Source organism: Gigantopelta aegis, chromosome 9, assembly GCF_016097555.1.
Source record: "Gigantopelta aegis isolate Gae_Host chromosome 9, Gae_host_genome, whole genome shotgun sequence".
Lineage (NCBI taxonomy): Eukaryota > Metazoa > Mollusca > Gastropoda > Neomphalida > Peltospiridae > Gigantopelta > Gigantopelta aegis.
Window position 1 is genome coordinate 78,032,758 of NC_054707.1, and position 26,331 is coordinate 78,059,088.

Below are 26,331 nucleotides of genomic sequence, written 5' to 3' on the forward strand. Positions count from 1 at the left end.
CTTTGGTATAGAAACAGAATACTAGTATTTTCAAATAACGCATACACACGCACACATACGTACACGTACACACAAACATTTATAATTTATTTTATAACGTTTTCCTTAATTTCACCAAGAGACGTATTTATCTAGGCGCTTGTAAACGGTTGCGTCTGTTTAATATTAAAGTGATTCAGCTATCTCAGTTTCAAGATACAGTTCACAGTTGCAGAAAATTATGGAATTTCATTGAGTTTATATTTAATCCGACTAGATGTATAATGTTCGTCGAACTGCTATAGCAATAAGACTGCAATAATATTTAAGCATAACATTGAAACATTCGTCCTATCTTGAGAGCTTGTTCATGTTTTTACCTCCGCCCACTATAAAGTTCCAGCAAGACTCTGTGATTACGTCACTACCTGGATTCACTCCGATCTGTTGTTATATTCAACAAATCGCACTCGTCGAGACCAGTTAAAGTGCGTTTGTTTTGTTTAACGACACCACTGGAGCACATTGATTTATTAATCATCGGCTATTGGATGTCAAACATTAGGTAATTTTGACATAGTCTTATAAAGAAAACCCGTTACATGTTTTTATTAGTAGCTAGGTATCTTTTATATGCACTATCCGAAAGACAGAATAACAAATACCACGGCCTTTTATATACTAGTCATGTTGCACTGGAACGAGAAATAGTCCAATGGGCCAAACGACGGAGATCGATCCCAAAATGACCACACATTAAGCGAGCGCTTTAACACTGGGCTATGTCCCGCCCTTCAAATTCAACAAGTCACACCCGTGGAGAACAGTACCCGAGCTTACAGAACATTTAGAGTCCAGACTCAATCTTTAACACTGGGCTACGTCCCGCCCTTCAAATTCAACAAGTCACACCCGTGGAGAACAGTGCCCGAGCTTATAGAACATTTAGAGTCCAGACTCAATCTTTAACACAGGGCTACGTCCCGCCCTTCAAATTCAACAAGTCACACCCGTGGAGAACAGTGCCCGAGCTTATAAAACATTTAGAGTCCAGACTCAATCTTTAACACAGGGCTACGTCCCGCCCTTCAGATTCAACAAGTCACACCCGTGGAGAACAGTGCCCGAGCTTATAGAACATTTAGAGTCCAGACTCAATCTTTAACACTGGGCCAAGTCCCGCCCTTCAAATTCAACAAGTCACACCCGTGGAGAACAGTGCCCGAGCTTATAGAACATTTAGAGTCCAGACTCAATCTTTAACACAGGGCTACGTCCCGCCCTTCAAATTCAACAAGTCACACCCGTGGAGAACAGTGCCCGAGCTTATAAAACATTTAGAGTCCAGACTCAATCTTTAACACAGGGCTACGTCCCGCCCTTCAAATTCAACAAGTCACACCCGTGGAGAACAGTCCCCGAGCTTATAAAACATTTAGAGTCCAGACTCAATCTTTAACACTGGGCTACGTCCCGCCCTTCAAATTCAACAAGTCACACCCGTGGAGAACAGTGCCCGAGCTTATAGAACATTTAGAGTCCAGACTCAATCTTTAACACAGGGCTACGTCCCGCCCTTCAAATTCAACAAGTCACACCCGTGGAGAACAGTCCCCGAGCTTATAAAACATTTAGAGTCCAGACTCAATCTTTAACACAGGGCTACGTCCCGCCCTTCAAATTCAACAAGTCACACCCGTGGAGAACAGTCCCCGAGCTTATAAAACATTTAGAGTCCAGACTCAATCTTTAACACTGGGCTACGTCCCGCCCTTCAAATTCAACAAGTCACACCCGTGGAGAACAGTGCCCGAGCTTATAGAACATTTAGAGTCCAGACTCAATCTTTAACACAGGGCTACGTCCCGCCCTTCAAATTCAACAAGTCACACCCGTGGAGAACAGTACCCGAGCTTACAGAACATTTAGAGTCCAGACTCAATCTTTAACACTGGGCTACGTCCCGCCCTTCAAATTCAACAAGTCACACCCGTGGAGAACAGTGCCCGAGCTTATAGAACATTTAGAGTCCAGACTCAATCTTTAACACAGGGCTACGTCCCGCCCTTCAAATTCAACAAGTCACACCCGTGGAGAACAGTGCCCGAGCTTATAAAACATTTAGAGTCCAGACTCAATCTTTAACACAGGGCTACGTCCCGCCCTTCAAATTCAACAAGTCACACCCGTGGAGAACAGTCCCCGAGCTTATAAAACATTTAGAGTCCAGACTCAATCTTTAACACTGGGCTACGTCCCGCCCTTCAAATTCAACAAGTCACACCCGTGGAGAACAGTGCCCGAGCTTATAGAACATTTAGAGTCCAGACTCAATCTTTAACACAGGGCTACGTCCCGCCCTTCAAATTCAACAAGTCACACCCGTGGAGAACAGTCCCCGAGCTTATAAAACATTTAGAGTCCAGACTCAATCTTTAACACAGGGCTACGTCCCGCCCTTCAAATTCAACAAGTCACACCCGTGGAGAACAGTCCCCGAGCTTATAAAACATTTAGAGTCCAGACTCAATCTTTAACACTGGGCTACGTCCCGCCCTTCAAATTCAACAAGTCACACCCGTGGAGAACAGTGCCCGAGCTTATAAAACATTTAGAGTCCAGACTCAATCTTTAACACAGGGCTACGTCCCGCCCTTCAAATTCAACAAGTCACACCCGTGGAGAACAGTGCCCGAGCTTATAAAACATTTAGAGTCCAGACTCAATCTTTAACACAGGGCTACGTCCCGCCCTTCAAATTCAACAAGTCACACCCGTGGAGAACAGTGCTCGAGCTTATAAAACATTTAGAATCCAGACTCAATCTTTAACGACGTCACACGTATGCAATTTGTATGGTGTTGTCATGGCATTACTGTCTCAGACTCTATTAGAGTCTCGAGTCTAGACTCTAAAAATGTTATAAGCACCAGGCCAGTTCGCATGGAGTACTTTCTTCTGATTGCCTCCACTAGTCGTTTGTATTTTTAAAGATTGAAACTTCACCAGCGAAACAAACTCGACAACATAATCCTTCAAACATGAAAGCGGTGTTCAGGGAACAGCTGACAGTTCATTTATCCTACTGAAATCTAAACGAATGGTTTTTTGTTTTTGTTTTATTGTTTTTTTAGGAATACTCTCGAGAAAGTTACTTTGTGATAACAGCGATTACCAAACGTCGAGAATCTTTCTTTTTATCTGCTTTTGAAAAATAATTCTTGTCAAACATGTCCACTGTAGATATTTATTTCATTCTATTCTTGTTATTCATCCGCCATTTTTTTAAAGTAGATACATATGTGTTACATAATCATAATGGAATTTAAAATTTAAAATGACCTCTCTCAGTATTGTATCCTAAAACTTATAAAGTACAGCAGCGGCTTAGATAGGAAACACCACACTTAACAACTAGTTCACTCAGTAAGAGTCGTTTTTGAGACATGGGCCCGTGCTTATAAAACTTATAAGTCTAGACTCAATCTCTAATGACGTCACACACAAACTATTTGTATGGCGTTGCCATGACGTTAAAGTCTCAGACTCTATTAGTCTTGAGTCAATACTAAAAGTTCTATAAGCACCAGGCCAGATACTAAACTATACAATATTGCACCAAACTACCAGAACTGTACAGTATTGCACCAAACTACCCGAACTGTACAATATTGCACCAAACTACCAGAACTGTACAATATTGCACCAAACTACGAGAACTGTACAATATTGCACCAAACTACCAGAACTGTACAATATTGCACCAAACTAACAGAACTGTACAATATTGCACCAAACTACCAGAACTTTACAATATTGCACGAAAACCATGCATCTTTAAGCATTAAAACTGCTCTAATTAACAGAAATTGATACAATAATATCCGGACGATGACAACTTCATGTACACCTGATGCGCGCTCGGTCTGGGATCGATCCCCGTCGGTGCGCCCATTGAGCTATTTCTATTTCAACGACTGGTATATCAAAGGCTGTGGTATGTGATATCCTGTCTGTGGGACGGTGTATATAAAAGATCCCTTACTACTGACAGAAAAATGTACCGGTTTCCTCTCTATGACTGTGTCAAAATTACCAAATGTTTGACATCCAATAGCCGATGATTAATAAATTAATGTGCTCTAGTGGTGTCGTTAAAACCCCCAAAACCCCACATTGTTCTTCATGTCATGTTCACGGATGTATTGTATCCCACATCTACCAGTTAGCTGGTGCTTCCTGCCCGTACCTTAACGCCCAGGTACTATTTTGGTGTTCCGCGCTGGATCGTCGATGGACTCGCGGCGTAACACTTATTTCACTTGGCAGGGAATTCCGTTTGCTTTTACTACCTCGACTCGGGAGGCAAATATAGACAGCAGCGTCTGTGTGTAATCGCTTCCAAGTAAAACAAGCTTTGTTTGTTAATATTGTTAGAAGCTGTGTCGAAGAGATCTCTTGGGAGAGAGACGTATAACCCGAAACAGTCTCTTTTTTTTCTTTCTTAACATAATATTAAATTAATTATTAACTATTAAAGGGACTCCCCAGAATCAGCAACCATTGTAAGATGTTTCCGTCAAATAGTCTTTTTGGCGACTAAAACTGTATTTTTACAAAAGATTATATACCGACAAAAGCCAATAAAACTGCGAGGCCTGAAATAATGATAAAAAAGTCATGAAAACATTCCAAACAACAACACCAACAACAAATATATTCTTGAATGCATATTACTGTCTTGTTGTTTTTTTGTTTTGTTTTATTACAAAAATAATGTGGACAAATGTTACGAGCTCTGGTCCGGTTTTGGATCTAAGTCGATTGCCTTGACATATTAAGGAGAGAACCATTAATTTTGTTTCCTGTTATAATTTTGATAGCCTTGTTCGCTTTCAGATGTACATGTATTACCATCCGTTTAAAGATAGTTCCAATAAATTATTTGATAGCCTTCATCGCTCAAAACCTGTTTCCCCTCCATTTATACCCTACCTCTCCGTTTCCCTATTTATAAGGTCCATATTTGAACTGCCCATTCCGAGAGCCCCGTTTTTCTCTCAACATCTTGTTGTTCAACTCCATATCTTTTGGCAAGCAATTGTGTACAGTATTAATCATTTGCTACGCAAGACATTGTCGATGATTACCGAATGGACACCTGCGGTATAGGAGATTAGAATGTTTGTCTCGGCATTGCAGACCTGTTCTTACTAACATTCACCGGTTTATTTGTGTCCATGGTTTACCCTTTGTTCGAACGTTGGTAGCAAGTAAAAATAGTACCGAACATGTGCTTTCAATCCGATCAAAAATAAACGTACCAGACAAGCATATTCCATGGTTAAGGTTGTAGAAATGTCACGCCATCCTAGCACGAATTCCTCCCTAGCTAACGCGTTAACATGGTTAGTGCTTTGGGGCGGGACGTAGCCCAGTGGTAAAGTGCACGCCTGATGCGCGGTCGGTCTAGGATCGAACCCCGTCGGTGGGGCCCATTGAACTATTTCTCGTTCCAGCCAGTGCACCACGACTGGTATATCAAAAGTCGTGGTATGTGCTGTCCTGTATGTGGGATGGTGCATATAAAAGATCCCTTGCTACTAATGGAACAATGTACCGGTTTCCTCTCTATGGCTGTGTCAAAATGACCATATGTTTGACATCCAATAGCCTATGATTAAAAATCAATGTGCTCTAGTAGTGTCGTTAAACAAAACAAACTATTTTATTTTTAGTTAGTGCTTTGCGTCAACGGGTAAACTGATATTGAGTGGGTTTTGTTGTTGTTGTTGTTGTTGTTTTGGGGCCTTTTTAATATACAGATGAGTTCTCAAATATCATTGTTTTGATTACCGTGACAACGAAAGATTATCAAAACAATTTTATCAACGCATATCTATACAAAGCACATTGTGCTATTTCTTCTTTCAGTCATTGCACCACGACTGGTCTATCAAAGGCCGTTGTGTGTGCTGTCATGTCTGTGGGTTGGTGTATATAAAATAACTTGCTACTAATGGAAAAAAATGTAACGGTTTTCCTCTCTGAGACTATATGTCAGAATTACCAAATGTTTGACATAGCGATGATTAATAAATCAATGTACTCTAGTAGTGTTGTTAAACAAAACAAACTTTAACTGTATCTATACACAGTGCAGAACGAAAACGACGTTACGACAAAGTCATGATTGAAAGCACCCATGAATGAACTACAGAAAATCACGATCATACTAGATGTTCGCGAAAATGTGTGCATTTTCTGCACCCAGCGGTAGCATTGTTCATAAGACATTGCGCATGTGTCGGCAATATTCACGGAGAAACTAGAAACTTGATGGCAATGATGAAAATATTATGCACCGTAATAACGCCGAAGAATGTAATAACACCAAGAACATAATTACGTCAAAGAACCTAATAACGTCAAAGAACCTAATAACGCCAAAGAACCTAATAACGCCAAAGAACCTAATAACACCAAGAACATAATTACGTCAAAGAACCTAATAACGTCAAAGAATCTAATAACGCCAAAGAACCTAATAATGCCCAAAAATGTAATCACGTCAAAGAATATAAATTTAAACCATAACATTGAAATTGGTTTTATCTATTAAAAATAATTGCATTTGATACCTTTCAGACAGTATATCTTTCTCTGGCATTATAAGCATTGACATCTGCGAGTATGGTGTTTAAAGCAGAAAACCGCAATACTGAATGCATATCTCGGCCAAAGGTATAAAAGAATCCCTCAAATAACAAGATCATATATCCCATTTTACACCATATCTTTCAAAGATAGTTTTTCAAACGTTTATTTCTAGGAACGTATAGCAAACAGTAATTAAAAAAAAAATTGTGTTATCGTTCTAAGAATATTCCCAAAATGCTAAATCGAGAGCCAAACTGAACTTTCCGTGATTATAGTAGCGAATGATGCACTCTGTTTGTGATAGACAGCGAAAGGTTCTCACTGGTGTGTGTGTAATTCAGTTTTGTCGTAATCTATTTTCTTTAAAACACACATTGAATAATGAGCTCCTACAGTCTCAGAGTGCCATTTCAGCAAGTAACTGTACCGCGAACCATGCCTCAACGGACAGCGCAGTGGGTATGCCATTTGTGTGAAACTATGGTCTATGCTGGTCATTACCAGGATTTTATATTGGAGGAACCCACATTGGTGGAGGGGGCGCCCATACTGTCTATGAGTCGTGTTATGGGGTGAAAAGAAAATATGAAAGGTGGTGTGGAAAAAGAGGTGTGATTTAGGAGTTCATGGCCTTAAATTTAAGACATCATTTATATTTTCATGAAGGGTTGAGCGAAGAAAAATGGGTTTCCTGAATTTGTGAGGGTTTTTTGTGAACCTATGCACATTTTCAAATATCAGAAGCTTCTATTGGATTGATCTCAGAGGCTCCCATGGTATTGTTCTCAGAGTCTTCCAGTCGATTGATCTCAGAGTCTTCCAGTGGATTGATCTCAGCGTCTTCCAGAGAATTGATCTCAGAGTCTTCTAGTGGATTGATCTCAGAGGCTTTCAGTGGACTGGCTTGACAATTAACTATGATGAGTCTAGTGGCCACCGAGTTCTGAGTTGATAATAAAATGGACTAACTCTCCCAGTGTATTAGTCCCCCCGGCAGGTCATACTATTCAGCCACAATACGAGTGTATCTTTTAGTATTGGTATACGCGTTCTTTGAGAGCTTACCTTGGTGGTAGGCAGCATTTGTGAGATGTCTTGAAGACGACACGCCCTTACTTACAAGATAGGCAGAACGGCACCGAACAGCAGACGATAGCGTCATATGGGTAATCTCCCACAACTCTAATCATCTTCGTGAAAGAAGTCGTTATGGTTCCACTCAACCATTAATTTTCTCACAATCATATAATATGTATTCAGGTGGTTTTTTAAAAACACAACCCACAGACAAAAGAAAACAAAAAACCCAATCTAAAAACAAAACATGATTCGTTATGATTGCACACAACCATTAATTTTTCCGTCATTGTAAAATATGTATTCAGGTTGTTTAATCACTTTATTTGTTTGCATTTACCATAGTTTGACACCCAACAGGCGATTTATTTTTCGTGCTGGGGTGTCGTTAAACATTCATTCATTCATTCATTCATTCATTCATTCATTCAAATTTAGTTTATTATGGGGTGTCGTTAAACATTCATTCATTCATTCATTCAAATCCCCAGGAACATCCCCCCCCACCCCAAAAAAACACACAAAAAAACACAACCCAACAACATCTATTAACAAAATATGATTGGTCAAAAACATAGAAAGGAAATAACGTTTTTTCCTTTAATGACTCGTCAGCACATTTTAAAGTACAGCTATTTGATGTCTAACAAGGTTGTTTGGACAGTTGCGAGATTAGATAGAGAGAAGAATCCTGCTATCACTTCACAGATAGGACATACAAAGTGTGGCCTCTGAGATACTGGTCATGTGGCACATGTTGGGAGGGTGGGTGGCAGAGTCTATCGAGGACGGTTTATCTCACGATACAGAATGATATAGACTGAGCAAGTACATGGAAAAGAAATCAGAGAGACAATCTTGAAATTCAAATTGGATACCTAAACCGGAAGGACAAATTATTAAATGCAATATTTGATTCTTGAAATGTAGCTTTAGGTTTTTCGAACATTTTTAAATACGGTGATGAAAAGGAAGACGGTAAAAGTTTAGAAATCATCTTGAATTTAATAACTAATAAAAAAACAAAACCCCCAAACATTCCTGATATTAAGTGTTGCATTTAGATCGTTCTAAAGCTTTTTGGGACGATTCTACCAACAGGTTTTATTATTATCATTATCATCATTATTATTATTATTATTATTATTATTATTATTACTACTACTACCAGTATACTACTTACTATAGTGTTGTAAAGAATAGAATTTCAGTGTCTGCAGGTTTAGAATGACCCAATAAATCTGGCACATCGTAAGTAAGTAGCAGCTATTTCGAATTAAAAACCAAATTGATTAAGACAGAAGGGACAATCTGGTTTATTTTTCTAAAGAGCGCTGAAGCCGGTTGTATATTTTGGTTGGTTCAGGGGGAACACGCGTGCATTAAGCACTTAGTGCAGTTAATTAGTTCAGCCAGAAGTCCAATTAAATGTGGACTGGTCGCCAACCTATGGCATTCTACATGGATACCTGTGCAGGTGGCAGGGATGTAAATCAAATGCTATTGTCTACCGTTGTAGCATCCGTTGCGGTAGTTAGTAGTTTAGGGCATGTGTTGTGTGTGGCAGTTCCTGGAACGGATTAAGTTACAACATAGTTAGTAATGATCTAGGACCTGCGCTAGAAATGGTCTTACACTACAGACTAACATCATGCTTTCCAATTATCTCTTCTCCTCTCTCTCTCTCTCTCTCTCTCTCTGGTTCTTTTCCTCGTCCACTTGATCTATCTATCTTTCTTTATCTCACACACACTCTTTCTCTCTTTCTCTTTCCCTCGCACATGCCCCCCCCCCCCCCTCTCTCTCTCTCTCTCTCTCTCTGGTTGTTTTCCTCGTCCACTTGATCTATCTTTCTTTATCTCACACACACTCTTTCTCTCTTTCTCTTTCCCTCGCACACGCCCCCCACCCCCTCCCCCCCCCCCCCCCCCCCCCCCCCCTCTCTCTCTCTGGTTCTTTTCCTCGTCCACTTGATCTATCTTTCTTTATCTCACGCACACTCTTTCTCTTTCCCTCGCGCACGCCCCCCCCCCTCTCTCTCTCTCTCTCTCTCTCTCTCTCTCTCTCTCTCTCCTCTCTCTCTCTCTCTCTCTCTCTCTCTCTCTCTCTCTCTCTCTCTCTCTCTATATATATATATATATATATATATATATAGAATATATAGAATTAGAATAGTGAACTCGTCAAAGAATCCTTTGTACAGAGGTATGAATTTCAATTAGAATAGTGAACTCGCCAAAGAATCCTTTGTACAGAGGTATGAATTTCAATTAGAATAGTGAACTCGCCAAAGAATCCTTCGTACAGAGGTATGAATTTCAATTAGAATAGTGAACTCGCCAAAGAATCCTTTGTACAGAGGTATGAATTTCAATTAGAATAGTGAACTCGCCAAAGAATCCTTTGTACAGAGGTATGAATTTCAATTAGAATAGTGAACTCGCCAAAGAATCCTTTGTACAGAGGTATGAATTTCAATTTACTACTACTATGTACTAGGACGGGACATAGCCCAGTTGTAAAGCGCTCGCTTGATGCGCGGTCGGTTTGGGATCGATCCCTGTCGGTGGGCGCATTGGGTTATTTCAAAGGTCATGGTATGTGTTATGCTGTCGCTAGGATGGTGCATATAAAAGATCCCTTGCTGCTAATGGAAAAATATAGCTGGTTTCCTGTCTAAGACTATATGTCAAAATTACCAAATGTTTGACATCCAATAACCGTTGATTAATAAATTAAAGTGCCCAAGTAAGGGTCGTTAAACTAAATAAACTTTAACTTTAACGTTTCAATTTACTAATAGCTATTTCGTTCAGATTTGCAAGCTACTCATTTTGGATGCTTAAGTACGAAATCCAGCCTTTTGTGGTTATTCTGATACAACTCAAACCAGGTGCCCGCTGCCTAGAGCTTGTAATACGAGATATTACCCAGGCTAACAGTGCAAATATTGGTGTCTTTCCAAGAGTACGCTGCACTAAGTCGATTTAACGCCAGGCAATGCAGGATCCACAACACTTGTAACAATTTGTCTTCATCTGGGAACATGTCCAGCATGGATGAAAGAGACGGTTCGGAGGTGTCTCGGTAAGCAGGAAGGTAAATGGAAAGTGATTGGTATAGACTGACACACGAACGGCGTGCGACATTGAGCTGTTTAGTTGTTATTCACTTACCTGCTGTCCTACCAATGAACACGTCATCATATGCCGTAGAATACGGCCTCAGTGTAATAAGCTCTTGTCTTGTCTTGTCTCGTCTTGTCTTGGTATACTCATACAGGGACGCTGTGGTTTCTCTGTCTTAATGCAAACCATAACAACAAATTTGCTAATCTTGATCCTTGATTAAATGGGTATTATGCACGGACTTGAGGATTTGAAAATGGAACAATAATAAGACCATTGCATATTCTAAACTGTCTGTGAAACTGCCTTTCAAATGACTATTGCGAAATATAAGTTGTCTTTATTTACAAAGCATAATGGCTTTAATTTTTCATCATTATTATTATTTTTGGCATTAAAAACCGTGCATGTAACTTAAAGAGAACAGTTATATAATAATATATAATAATACCACCTTTCATGTGGTATTCATTGTAGCATGTTCTAGAATATATTATATGAGGAAATTATGAATCATCTTACAGGCGATTATTTTAACTTTTGTTTTTACTAGTTTAACTCCGCAAATGAACTTTTCTAGTTGTTTAATACGTTCTAAACCAAACAATTTGATACCAAAAGTTCAAGGACGCCTTTCTTTACCATATCCCCGAGGTTGTTGGAATAAGAGACAGACAATACTTTCTGTAACATGATGTTCGATAAATGAGATCTCTACTTGGAAAGGGATGCAACCTAGTGAATCTTCTGGGTAAAATCAATGTCCTTGGCGGTTTCTATTGGAAGCAGAACACGCCTTCTATTTCGCGAACATCTGGTATCATCACTGTACCATGTTAAGATTCCTTTTGCAGATATAGGATTGTGTGTGGGGCTTTTTTTCTTCTTCTATAATCGCTGATCTATCTCACAGATTGTGTTGTTACGTGTTCTCCTCTCCAGGACTCGGAAACTGGGGATCAGTAGAAAATTCCATGCTAAATATATCCGCCAGCACAAGTAGGAACGGCGTAATAACGTTCAAATTGTTCCCTTCCAAATGTTCCTGGCAGATTCGCTGATGAGCACAAAATGTGTTTTGAGCCGCGCCAGACAAACGGATGCAGTCACTGAAACAACACTGAATTACCTTTGGCATTTGCTGAGACTTTGCTGATATTAATAGCGACTTCTGTGCTATTAGTTACAGACGCATCCTATAGTTGGTGGTTGCATGGAGATCTTAGCGTGAAGTCGTGTTAGGCTAATATATAATAAGCTACAATATTATTTGTGGGTATAACAGTGAAGTATGTTAAATATGCAAGCTGTAATATTAGTTAACATCAAGCTATTATAGTATAGATTCAAGCGGAAATGTGTGTTTATTACATAGGATATGGGAACAATATATATATGTACTTCTATTCGATAGGTGATAAAATTAGACTGTATCCAATTTGCATTTTCCTCGTTTGTGAAAGTAATAAGAGAATGAGACGAAGCGGTTTAAATATTGATATTAATAACAAACGGTGTTTCGGTATGGTATATATATATATATATATATATATATATATATATATATATATATATATATAGTTGCTTATAGTTTTGATTCCAAGTAACAACAGAGCTTGTAGTCTATTCCTAAATGGAACAATTAATCGTGTACGAATATTAATTAATACTCGTGAACTTCTAGGTACGGTAAGATTACTAAATAGTTTTTTTTAAATGTATTATCCTTGCAACAGACATATCTGTGTGAACAGAAAGTTAACGCTGTCGGGATTTTGGAGGACGATTGACCACGAATGATTTGACTGGTTTTCATCCTGTTATACTCTTGCTTGACAGAGAAAAAAAAAAGAGAAAAAAGGTCTAAATAGCGACCGCCGAGACCTCGGCCTCCTGAACATGGCCAAATACCACAATTATTTACGCTATATGTTTCTACATAGCCTTAGTGCCTTTTATTAATATCAGTAAGCCCATGGATTTTTTAATGCACCTTTGCCTGCCTAGGGGCAACATACCCTGAAAAGGACAACCCATGTTGTCCAGCTCTTTCTCCCAGGATATCGGTTTAAAGAAACATACCACTAAACCTGGCCGGAGTGGACCCATTTTATACAAAAGTACTACATTTGCATGGGCTGGAATTACAACAAAAAAGTGTTCAACTTCAACAAGTTACACATGTTTGCAAACTACATGCTCTCCCCTGTCACCTTCAGTCTAATAGTTGCCACTTCAAAGCTGTCTGCCATGAAATAATCAGTCAAACAACTGACTACTTGCGCGGATATATTTTCGGATGGGAAGATAACTGTGTTCTGTGGCCACATGATCCTAATTTTACTACTACTATCTCTGCTGTCGAAGAAGATCCTCAGTTCAGTGTACGGTAACGCTGGCTAACAGAGGTTCGTTCTCCTGCAGCCATCACTTATCCAAGATGCTGTAAACACGTTAATCATCTCTTTTCAGTAACCCGGCATAAAAGAAAATTCCAAAATCTCTTTATTTCTCGCTTGTTTTTGTTTTTTTCCTACACGGCTACCTTAGACTAGAAAGTGCTTTGCATGCTATTCCATGCGTTACCGGTGTTAAAACAAAACAGATGTGACACCGGTGATTTGCCGTCTTTCGCAGTGGAGCTTGACAAGGAATGCACAACTTGTTGCTTCCTTTAATTGCTGTACACGAGGGCTTGTGTGTGTGCAGGTATCGAGTTTGCCCGGCAGTTAATAAGTGTGTCGAGAGCGCTTTCTTCCGTGGCTTTGGTAGCTTCATCAAGGTTGCAAGGTCAGGACTAGCTCTGTTTGGTTACTTGGAGAGGAGCGAAGGTCTTTCGGAGAGGGGTATGTAAAAAGGTACAGTTATTTCTTTTAGCGGTTCAAAGTGCTCGCAGGTATGTGCCGCTAATTTCTTAATGCTTTCAGAAAGTTTTAAAGATTTCGTGTTTTATGCGTTGTGTGTTATTAACGTAGCCTTAGCGCGGTCTTACAGTCGTAGGCTATGTAACCACGCAAGGCACTTAAAAGGAGACAACACTGTAAATAACCCAGCGGTACATGTATACGTGGTGCCATGTATACAGGCAGCACTGTTATTGTTTTGATGTTGTTGGTTTTACAGTAACGGAAAGAAGGAAACAGAAAAAAAGAATACAGAAAAAATATACTAAATTGTGTAGAAATATTAAAACAGGAATAGAGGAAATATAAAGAAATACACAGATATTCACACTTTATAATATCAGGTGATAAAGACCCAATAGTTGACTGTATTCCTGTTGGGGTGTCGTTATATATTTATTCATTAGCTTTTTTTAAAAGATTGTTATTATTCATCACTATTGCCATTGCTATTTTGTCTACTTGTTGCGCAAGGTCTACTGTTTTGTTTGGCATCTGATAGACAATCAGTGTTCGTCTTTATTTTGGTTAGACGAAACAGAAATTATTAACGCGAGTTATTCAACACATAACTGGCATTCATATAAACACCAACATTTAATATCATCATTTTGACAGGGTAAAACCATTGAGTCATCAGGATTATATTATTGAATTCCAGCTGATCTAGACTGAAGTCAACCACACTGAATGATTAAAGAGGACCACTAAATCAGAGAGTTGCATACTGCAATGTAATGACAAACTAAAAGGCATCGGAAGCGTTTTAAGTCCCCGGAATTCAGAATATCAATATGTTTTTGTGGTTACCTGATATCAGCACAGTTTTGATAGTGATGTACGACTGCTTGACATGAGCACTCTGTCATGTACTGGACTATGGCTTTGTCATCATTCCTCAGTAAAGGATGTATAAAGGAGGCGTCATCCTGGACAGTGCTTGTCTTCCTTTAGGAGTCGGGATGTAACCCAGTCTTAAAGCGCTCGCCTTGGTGGGCCCAATTGGCCTATTTCTCGTTCCATCCAGTGCCACACAACTGGTGTAACAAAAGCCGTGGTATGTACTATCCTGTCTGTGGGTTGTGCATATAAAATATCCCTTGCTGTTAACTGAAAAGAGTAGTCTATGGCATGGTGGCAGCGTGTTTCCTCTCTCATTATCTGTGTGATCCTTAACCATATGTCTGACGCCTGTTAAATAAAACATTCCTTCCTATAAACAAAAGAAAAATCTGACAGTGATTCATGGGTGCATACCACCACGATGTTAACACACCCATTGATTCTGTCATGTACGGAGACAAGAGCTTGAATATGCTAATGATTTTATCACCGAGATAAGAGCCTGGATGATTTTATCATCGAGATTGTCTTTTTGCGTATCGGTTGTCTAGTCCATTCGTCTAGCGCTTCGAATAGCGATGCTTCTGATAGCGAGTTTAATCTGATTCTGTTGATGTATTAGTTTTGAAAAGTGTTTATTTGTATCTTGTCATCGAGTAAAGTGATTACCGGTAATACGCCGCTCGTTTGGGCGACTTGTGTTACAGTCTGACAGTCGAGTAAAGTGATTACCGGTAACACGCCGCTCGTTTGGGCGACTTGTGTTACAGTCTGACAGTCGAGTAAAGTGATTACCGGTAACACGCCGCTCGTTTGGGCGACAGTCTGACAGTCGGCCCTTTTTTGTACCTAGGTTCAGACTGGATCAAGAGAAAATAAACGAACTCTTTTCTCTGTGATTTCTGTCTGTTCTTGTAATTCTTCATGTAACAGTTTTACAAAAGTCGTTGTACCCACGAGATGTCCATTGAAGAAAAACGATGTTGTATGTTGTAAACAATCATATTTTCCTGTAGATTTGGTTTAGATAGATGGATGCATAGATAGATAGATAGATAGATAGATAGATAGATAGATAGATCGATAGATAGTGGATAGATAGACAAATAAATAAATATAGATTAATGGATGAATGGATGGATGGATAGAGAAAAACATACACAAAAATATATACATATAAATGAGAGAGAGAGAGAGAGAGAGAGAGAGAGAGAGAGAGAGAGAGAGAGAGAGACACACACACACAGAGATATCTGTTTTTATTTTTTCTCTCCTCTCTCAATCGCTCTCCCTCCTCTCTCTCTCTCTCTCTCTCTCTCTCTCTCTCTCTCTCTCTCTCTCTCTCTCTCTCTCTCTCTCTCTCTCTCTCTCTCTCTGTTTCTCTCTATCTGTCCCTATATATCTCTGTCTCTCAATATAAAGCTGTCATTAAACCTCTGCATTGTTTGCCATATTCAACAACAACGATCGAAATAGAATTATGTCTAGACTATGTGTTGTTTTAATATACATGCAAAAGTGACGAAAACCAGAATTTGAAAGAAAAATTACTTATCAAATATGATTTTGTTATTCCTGTCGTGTCCAGTTATAAAATAATGGAACGCTGTATCAACCATAAATGACAAAGTAGGTATTTAATTTGAACAAGAAACTGCTAAACTTTGTGTATTACAAGTATGATGTTACTCCTTTCTACCAATATCCACAAACGAATCCTATACTGACTTGTTGAGTAAATCCGAAATTAATTCGTCCGTCCATCCATTCCCCATCTATTCATCCATTCATCCATCCATCCACCCATCCACCCATCCAACTATCCATCCATCCATCCATCCATTCACCCTCCACCCATATAAATCCATCCATCCGTCCAACCATATAGATCCATCCATCCATCCATCCTCCACCCATCCATTTATCCGTCCGACTTCAGAAAAGCTGGTCATCAATATACCACGAACCCATTTCTACTTTTGTTGACATGTAAGCTTTATTTTATATTGTTTTTCTTTCTTTCTTTTACAGAAAGTTAGTGGGTAAAGATCAGCACCATGGGGGTCGGAGACGACATAGCCCCTCGTTTTACTCAGAAGCCATCTCTGAAACAAGAAGACAATGGGCAGAGGCTGGTGTTTCAGTGTGCGCTCGAAGCCTCTCCCAAACCCGAGATCTTGTGGTTCAGGGGCGACACAGCCCTTTCTAATTCGGATAGGATTAAAATGCGGGTCGACCCCGCCGGCGGTGGAAGTGCCTTCAATGTGATATTGGAAATTTTTGGTGTCGGCCAGAATGACGCCGGAACGTACAAGGTGGTGGCCAAAAACAGACTGGGTGAGGTGTCTGCCTCCATCAACCTCAACTTCAGTGGTGAGTTCACAGTTTGTTAAATGTTTTCAATGAATGATTTACGAATGATTACGTGTTCAGTTTGAGTAGTTGGTGAAAGCAGTGGTGGATCTAAAAAATCCGAAGGCCACAAACGTTCCTGAAGGGATTCCTCGGATTCTCCAACGTAAAAAAAAAAAAATTAAAATTAAAATATAACTGTCGAAACATTTAGGGGGCGGGCCCCTGGTCCCCCCCCCCCCCCAAGATCCACCACTGGAAAGGGAGTACAATTGGCAATTATATTCCTTCTGCTCCTGCTTAGAATAAATATATTTATAATGATCTTAAAGAAAAATCATAGTATTTATATAGAGAGTAATTGGTTACTGTCTTAAGATATCGGCATTATCCTGCGAAGGTTAAAATGGCGAATACCGCAAGGCTCAGCAACTTTCACAACTTGCCGTTTTCCAGAGTACTATCTCCAAACATATTGAATGCATTGTCGTCTACAATATCCATGGCGCACCAAAACAAAACAGTTTTTAAGTAACAACAATTTATTTCTTATTTCTTAAAATAAAAATTATCTTCAAAACGGTGTTTTAAAAATCAAAACAATCAATTGGAAATAAAAGAATAAGTAACTTTGAACAATACAACATTACTTTGCTGATCAAACGCTATATTTTTGTCAGAAATACATCTTGACAATGCATATCATGAATAAAGCATAAATAATATTTCTGGTTTAACTAATAAGTCTTTGTGTATAATTTTTATTTTTTAATAGGGTGGGGGCGATAGCCTATTACTAAAACAGATGCAAGGTAGCGAGATCTGGATACCACTATAACACATGCCTGTTCAGTGTTAGTAAACGCAGGGACACTAGATAGACAGGGGTTTTTAAAATGCGGTTATCACTTTTGGCGTTCTTCCACAAATCGGTATACTTTATAAGTAATCTGTTGCTAGGCAACACAGTCTGTGAAGCTTTCTTTGAGACACTCATTGTGTGTACAAAGCATACATCGTCGAGAAGCTATTATTTCTGGTAGGGTGGTATGTCTGTCTGGTGATACTAGTATATATTTATTTGTTTTACAAGTACATATATACAAGCTGTGCTTTATAACAAAGCCAAATGTTGCTCATTTTCTTTACTGTTACCGTTCTCCGAAATACTACATCTAACAAACTGAACGTAAATACGTTAATTACGAAAACAGGGACCCACATAGGTATATTATGGGAAAGCACTTTACTTGGGGTATGTGAAGGGATGTGTCCTGAACATTTATGAAGGTTTAATTCAGTCTTTGCCATCAAAATCCCGTCTTTATCCAGAACAAATTGTGTTTGTCCTGACAAACCCAATGTTCTAGCCTTGTCTTGCGTGAGCTCTATAACACAAACTCTGTCTCTCTCTCTCTCTCTCTCTCTCTCTCTCTCTCTCTCTCTCTCTCTCTCTCTCTCTCTCTCACACACACACACACACGCATGCACGCACGCACACGCACGCACATGCACACACTAAACAGGGACACCGGAAGCAAAACGAGGCGGCGGGAGAAGCCGTTTGAAAAGACACTTGTTTTCTATAAGTGCTAATTTTCGTTGTATAGGGTTAGTGAGTTTTGTAGGTACTAAGTTTCTTAAATTAGACATCTTTAGTCCATGCCAGGCCTGTCGACATAAAATATACAGTCTCTGAGTGCATGTCCATGGGCCAGCGTATTTCAACGAGGCGCGATTTCGGGCGGAGGCCCAAAGGCCCCCCCCCCCCCCCCTATGTTTGGTCAAACAAGATATATTACAGTATACACCAAAAATGCTAACTTATCCCGATCACCTGTCAAGGACGTTTAAATTATGTTTTCAAAAGCAACGACGGCTTTTAAAAAATCCTGGATCCGCGCCTGCCGACAATGCAGCAAAAATTTGCAAGACTTGTGGGTGGGCAGCCTACAAATATGAATTGCATTTTAAGAATTTCGCTAGCTCAGTGAAATCATTGCAAACTGGGATTAACAGAGTACGGTATGTTTAATATGTTCCATTGAATTAACTTTAATGATGTGCTATTACGGTCGGAATTGCGGTCGTAGTCCACCCACTTGTCTGCGCGCTTTTGCTTCATTGAGGGGCCATTGGGCTATTTCTCGTTCCAGCCAGTGCACCACGACTGGCACATCAAAGGCCATGGTATGTACAACCCTGTCTGTGGGATGGTGCATATAAAAGATCCCTTGCTGCTAATCAAAAAGAGTAGCCCATGAAGTGGCGACAGCGGGTTTCCTCTCTCAATATCTGTGTGGTCCTTAACCATATGTCTTACGCCATATAACCGTAAATAAAATGTGTTGAGTGCGTCGTTAAATAAAACATTTCCTTCATTGAGGGGATATTTAACTGTATGGACTACATGCAGAATATGCACCATCGTGGTGGTATAGACTATATATCACGAATGTCGTCCGTTATAGATTAATACCTATATATCATCTACAATGTCTACATGTTCAACAGTAGTAATACTTGACATCTACAACTAAACTGGGCATAGGTTTACGAAAGGGAACGCGAGATAATGGAGTGATAACCAGACAGAGATAATCATTATGATCAATGATAGATGGGGCTAGGTATCCGATAGCGCCATGAAGGTTTTACCACCATCATTTTGTGTAGAAAATGTCACATTTGGTGATAATAATGTCATACTGTGGGGTTAGTAGGGTTACTACTAGCGACATACATGATAGTAACCCGTATGCAGGAGTAGATAACCAGTCCATGAAGTGCTAACCAGTTTTTCATTTGTGTCAAGGTCAGGTGATTTCAAGCGTCCTTGATGCTATCATTGTATGTTCTTATTACGTTTCTTGTTATTTGGAACTGTATTAATTCTATCTAGATCTTTAGGTTTGTTTTTGTTTGTCTGTTTTTAGTTTTTAAAAACGATGCAACCATAAAAAGAAGGCATTAAATATTACTGTACTTAACCTTTTTTTGGATGACTTTGTAATAAAATCTAAGGTTTACAGTAATGTGTTAACAGATGTATTAAATTTTATACATGAAAAAAGATACAAAGAAATAAACAAGCAAACAATAAGTGTATGTAGCAATTAGACGAGGTTTTAAAATGTATTTATGAACATAATTCAATTACAACAAAGACTACGTTTTATTTTATTAGCTATATATATTTATATAAAAATATTTATTTGTACCTTTGAAATTATTGTTATTTATAATCCACTATTTTTAACACGGTTTCTGTTTTTCCTTTTTCAGCTGGACAGCAAAAACAGTAAGTATATTTACATTTTGTATACATTTTCCTACAGTTTAAGATAGTTTGCAGGCCGTTATGAACGACATTTGATGGTATGGTGGGTTGGCACATTTTTGTTTACTAGTATATAGAAGGACAAAGCATCAAGTGGGGCGGGCACAGGTCCCCTCCCTGGATCCTTCGGGTCTGTTTTGGTGGTGTATTGTTTCACATGTTACATGGTAAAACCTGATTCACAAGCTACCTCTGTTAAGTAGGCACCTACCTTACGAGGCCACCGTAATAGTTTCTAAAATCATTTGAAACAGTACCTACTTGTATTTACCTGCCACCCGTTTAAGGCGCCACTCTCTTATATTCAGTAGCTACATTACACATTTGACAGAACGTAAACATTTTAATACATATAAACACGTTAGTAAGAAGAAAAAAACGGTAACCCCACTCGAATTTGATTTCAATATTCTTATATATAGGCTTTGGTTTCGAACTCCTTGGTCTTTCACCTTGAACGCATTCCCTGACAATGTCAGAGGAAGCGTGTCTAGGATTTATTATCTTAAACGTGAAAAAGGAAACGTTTGAATTGGACTCCCTGTGATGGAACTTTTTAAAAATCTTTATCTCATTAAACGTTTTGATTCTCCCCAGATTTATATAATAATGTAAATATACCAAGAAAGTCAGGAAACGCATCGACTATTTACAACGACAAACACTGCTTGGAAATATATGAACCTACCATTTGTGTTTCTTTTCCAGAAAAGAAAAACAACATGTGATGTATTCTTTCACAATAGTGCACATTTGCAACATGTTATTGTAAACAGTGTTTGAAAGACTTTGCACGTAGTGTTTGCTTATCACACACCAGGAATCTGTCTGTGCCTTGTGAAAATACAGCCAGAACAGTAAATATCTACTGTCGGTAGAATCAAGATCTGCAGACGTCAGTTGCCGTGTGGTTTGGCATGCATAAAAATCAGCTCCATGGCAACAGCAATTAATTTTAGACCACCATTTGTAAACTGTCTTTAGATATGTTATAACACAGTAAAACTGAAACGCAGGTCCCATGGCAACAGCAATTAATTTTAGACCACCATTTGTAAACTGTCTTTAGATATGTTATAACACAGTAAAACTGAAATGCAGGTACCAAGGCAATAGCAATTAATTTTAGACCACCATTTGTAAACTGTCTTTAGATATGTTATAACACAGTAAAACTGAAATGCAGGTCCCAAGGCAATAGCAATTAATTTTAGACCACCATTTGTAAACTGTCTTTAGATATGTTATAACACAGTAAAACTGAAACGCAGGTCCCATGGCAACAGCAATTAATTTTAGACCACCATTTGTAAACTGTCTTTAGATATGTTATAACACAGTAAAACTGAAATGCAGGTACCAAGGCAATAGCAATTAATTTTAGACCACCATTTGTAAACTGTCTTTAGATATGTTATAACACAGTAAAACTGAAATGCAGGTCCCAAGGCAATAGCAATTAATTTTAGACCACCATTTGTAAACTGTCTTTAGATATGTTATAACAAAGTAAAACAGTAATATAGGTCCCAAGGCAACACCAATTAATTTTAGACCACCATTTGTAAACTCTTTAGATGTGTTATAACACAGTAAAACTGTAATACAGGTACCATGGCAACAGCAATTAATTTTAGACCACAATTTGTATTTTAACTTCTTTAGATTGTGTTATAACAAAGTAAAATCGTAATACAGGTACCATGGCAACAGCAATTAATTCTAGACCACAATTTGTAAACTGTCTTTAGATATATTATAGCAAAATAAAACCGTATACATGTAATACAGATCCAGTGGAGATGGGTGACTGGTTCGGTGGATGAGTGTTTTGGTTGTGGTGATGGGGAGAGACAATGCAAATAAATAAAGATTAATCATCAGCAGAAGGTTCCAGCTTGAGAACATGAGCTGATGGAGAACCCCACTCTACCCTAAAGGCGACCCCACACGATACGAGTGCCTCGTACGAGAATAGGGGGTTACATCATAACTGATGAAATTCGCAGTGTTTGTCTTGTTACAGTCGGCTATTTTCATACATGGCACTGGTATTATGTAGCATCGTCTTAACAGAAGTCCCAGAGCTTTGTGCTCTTTTGGTCCATTTTGGGCCAGTGTAAATATAAGCCATTCTGTCATTTTAAAATTCGCTCGAAGCTCACAGGTATAAAAAGGTATAATGCAATAAATGCGCTTGGCTAAAACTCAGCTTGACTCATCAGTAATAAAAAAGATGTTCAGAGGTTTCAGACCACAAGCTCAGCTAAAAAGAAAGAATCAACAAGCTGAAATTAAAAGAAAGTTCAGTCAAGCAGGTAGACCTGGTGTTCACCGGCCTCTTGCATCATTCTCATTCAGTTAGCTTGACCGCACACGGTTCAAACGGTGAATCCAAACTGATTCAATCGAGTCTCGAACAGCAATTCTTATCAGGAGAGTACAACTGAAGGTGTGACCGTGGCTACTGAAATAGGGTGCTGCATGTGGGGCTTTAGCTGTCTTATATAGTTAATAGTATGTCTATGCCCTGAATGTCTTTCTAAATGCGTTAATAGTTTGTCCCATATACTGAATTTGGACCCATTTGTTGCAGGTGATACAATAAACCACAACATTAGACTGGCAGTTAGGTGAATGTTTAATGTATAACATTTTAGGAATCTCTATTTTGTAAATTGTAGAAGTAGTCGTCATAGTTACACAATATTTACATCCAGATCTACAGCAAGGTTTACAGCCCCACTCCCCTAGGAGTTTGTGTATCTGGTTTGCTAATATTTACATCCAGATCTACAGCAAGGTTTACAGCCCCACTCCCCTAGGAGTTTGTGTATCTGGTTTGCTAATATTTACATCCAGATCTACAGCAAGGTTTACAGCCCCACTCCCCTAGGAGTTTGTGTATCTGGTTTGCTAATATTTACATCCAGATCTACAGCAAGGTTTACAGCCCCACTCCCCTAGGAGTTTGTGTATCTGGTTTGCTAATATTTACATCCAGATCTACAGCAAGGTTTACAGCCCCACTCCCTTAGGAGTTTGTGTATCTGGTTTGCTAATATTTACATCCAGATCTACAGCAAGGTTTACAGCCCCACTCCCCTAGGAGTTTGTGTATCTGGTTTGCTAATATTTACATCCAGATCTACAGCAAGGTTTACAGCCCCACTCCCCTAGGAGTTTGTGTATCTGGTTTGCTAATATTTTAAATATTGCCAGTCGTTGCACTTCTTTAAGCAATGATAATTCTGTTCTTTTTGACAACCCTGGACATTCTGTGGCTTGTTAATATTAAATTTTGATTGTTATGTTTACAGTCATTTCGTTTATGTTAGGTTTTGGCGATTACACTAATATTTTATCAAAGAAAAACATTTTCATTGCGTATCAAATATTTATTAGCTGCACATTTTACATATTTTCACATCAATATCTTCAGAGTGCGATATATAAACACAATCTGAACGTAAGATAAATAGAGTGTGAGTTTTTTCTGTTACATATCCTAGATAACGTAATTTTTCTGTCTGCTTTAAACAGATAAGAAACGGTAAGAAAACACTCAATTGGACGCGCGCACCAGCGAAAAATGACAAGAAATTGCATAGGAACAGAACATTGGTACCTGCAGTATCGATAACTCGATAAGGGAACCGTGCTTGTCGGTTGATGGCCGTGTGCCAGTTGAAACGCTAGCCGTTCCATGTCGGGAAAGCCACCTGTTTCGTTAAGAAAATATCAACTTGTTGCACGCACACCATTTCTATTATCATGTCTAAATATATGTGCAGAAGAATGGTGCAGTGACGATACAGCGATATCAAATATACCGATACAAAGAATATATATGCTGTGGTTACAACAGCAAAACGCCATGAGAATAAAATGTGTTTAGCATACGCTCACATAGTGCCACCATAGCCAGTCCTAGCAGTAATGACGCTTGGTGTTTGCAAGAAGCAGCGAGGTGTAGTCTGTTTGTGGCAAAAGGAAACCGATAAATAGACATATAACTATATTCTGTTTAATTCTAAAACTCGTATAAAACATTACGTTTTAAATCAATACCAACTCTTTTTTTTTTTTTGTTACAATACATTTCAAAATATTTTAATATTAAAAAAAAAAAACGTTTCTTAACAAATTATCATCACATTATAAAGATTAAATCTCACTTTTAATACAGGAGTGAAGACAAAATGTTAGCACAGCCAAGGTATGCAGCCTCACCTGTAATCGGTAATGCAATACACTGCACAAACACTAAAGGTAGAACTGCGCGTGTTTTACCACGCCGTTTTACCAAGGCTGTTCCACCAGTTGCCTTCATACATGTATTTAAAAAAAGAAAACAAGATTCAGTCTATGCAATTTGATGGTAATTTGTAAAGAATTGTTATTATTTACAAAAAAATTATTTAATTTTTTTTATTTGAGTTTGTATGGATTTAAAATGATTTTATATGAATTTTCACTGTTTTTGACAGTGATTCATGAGTGCATTTCGTCACAGCCATATTTATTCCAATGGTGCCTGAACCTCTTTTTTATATTGGCACGTAAATAAAGTAACAGTAACAGTATTCCAATGAGCTCTGGCCTGTACTAGTTTAAAATGAGTAAACTACTGTCAGTAGCAGTCTGTGGCGGTTAAGGAAGATGTATTGTCCTGTGAAGGATATCGGGAATGGCAGTCCTCCTATAGACGAGACTCATGGAATCGACCACTATTTTGCTAAATACCCATTCGACTCTGCATTGTGCAGAGATACGGTCTAAGACTTTTGATCGCGGTTGATACATAGATAGATAGATAACAATTTAACGTGTCCATATACCACTAGGGTTTCGAACACGCCCATCCAGAGTCCGACCTCCGATAAGATCGGTGGCCTGACTCGGGATGAGGGGAGGATAGAGTTGAAAATGGGCAGAATTTTGAAAATAGCTATTAGTAAAAAAGTTAATAGAATTAAAAAAAAAAAATAAAAAAAAAGTTACAAGCCAAAAATAAAAAGAATTGACTGCTCGGCCGAATATTTATATAATTTGGAGCATTTTAGATGGACAGTCCAAAAATAAATAAGAGAAAGAAGAGAGGATAGGACTATTTAATAATATTTAAAAAAAAGAGAATAATTTCGACATATAATTTTGAACGGAGGTCTAAAAGTTTAAAGTCCGATCTAAATGGTCTGGTCCGGTCCGGGGTGGGGGGGGGTGTGGGGTGTGGGGGCGTGTGAGTTTAAGGTGGGCGGAATTTGGAATACGAATTTAGTAGTTAGGTCAAAGACCTAAAGCCAAAATGAGCTCATTCATACAACTCATGTCTGGACAAAAATTTAAGTCCAAAGAACAAAATTAGACTGCTCGACCGAAAGGGTTTTAAAGTGATTTGAGCAATTTAGACGGGCTGCCAAAATAAAGTGCGTCGGACTGTTTACCAAAAAAAAAAAAAAAAAAAATTAAAGTCCAACTAAGCCCTTGGAACGGTTGGCGACTACGGGGACACGATGAAGTGCTTGGCGTTGAACTGTGGCACCAGTTTCCTCCAACGGTGGGCTAGCAAGGTCTTAGCTAGCTCGACGTAATGGGCACCGGCGATGATCTTCAGTACTCTGTGGATGGTGTAGTTGTCCATGTCTTCGAAGAGTATTCCCTGTCTGTAGAGATCATTTCGGCGCGACGTCACCCCAAGTTCAAACTTCCCGTCTCGTAGTTCCATGGCGTGGATGGCACACTCAACTTCGTCAGGAAACTTCTTAAAGTTGCCCTCAAGAATGCCTCCCGGCAGTGAGCTGGTGTCCGAGGTGTCCCCGACCAAGTATCGAGCGTACTGGCCCTTGATCTTGGAGATGGCTAGGCTCCAGGCGGCGTCCCTGCCCCGGGCGGTCGCGGAAGGCCGGGCCTTGGCTGGCTGGTCACTACTCGGTGGGGTGACGGCCTTCCGCTTCGCAGCAGCGCCATCCATATGGGTCTTGGCGGAGCCCCCCGGGGGTGGGGGACTCGACGCCGACCGCCTCGAAGGGGTTGGAACGGGAGACGC

General features: G+C 39.2%; 1 protein-coding gene across 5 annotated transcripts in view; it reads left to right on the top strand.

Annotated features, from left to right (window-relative positions):
- The window catches only part of LOC121381335 (twitchin-like), a 214,064-nt gene that overhangs the window by 21,833 nt on the left and 165,900 nt on the right, over positions 1-26,331 (top strand). For all 5 annotated transcript variants that reach the window (XM_041510607.1, XM_041510609.1, XM_041510610.1 and 2 more), the window contains exons 2-3: positions 16,622-16,963; positions 20,228-20,243. In XM_041510607.1, the coding sequence (XP_041366541.1) occupies positions 16,648-16,963; positions 20,228-20,243 (332 nt within the window). In that variant the 5' untranslated portion in view covers positions 16,622-16,647. The remainder of the gene's footprint in view (positions 1-16,621; positions 16,964-20,227; positions 20,244-26,331) is intronic.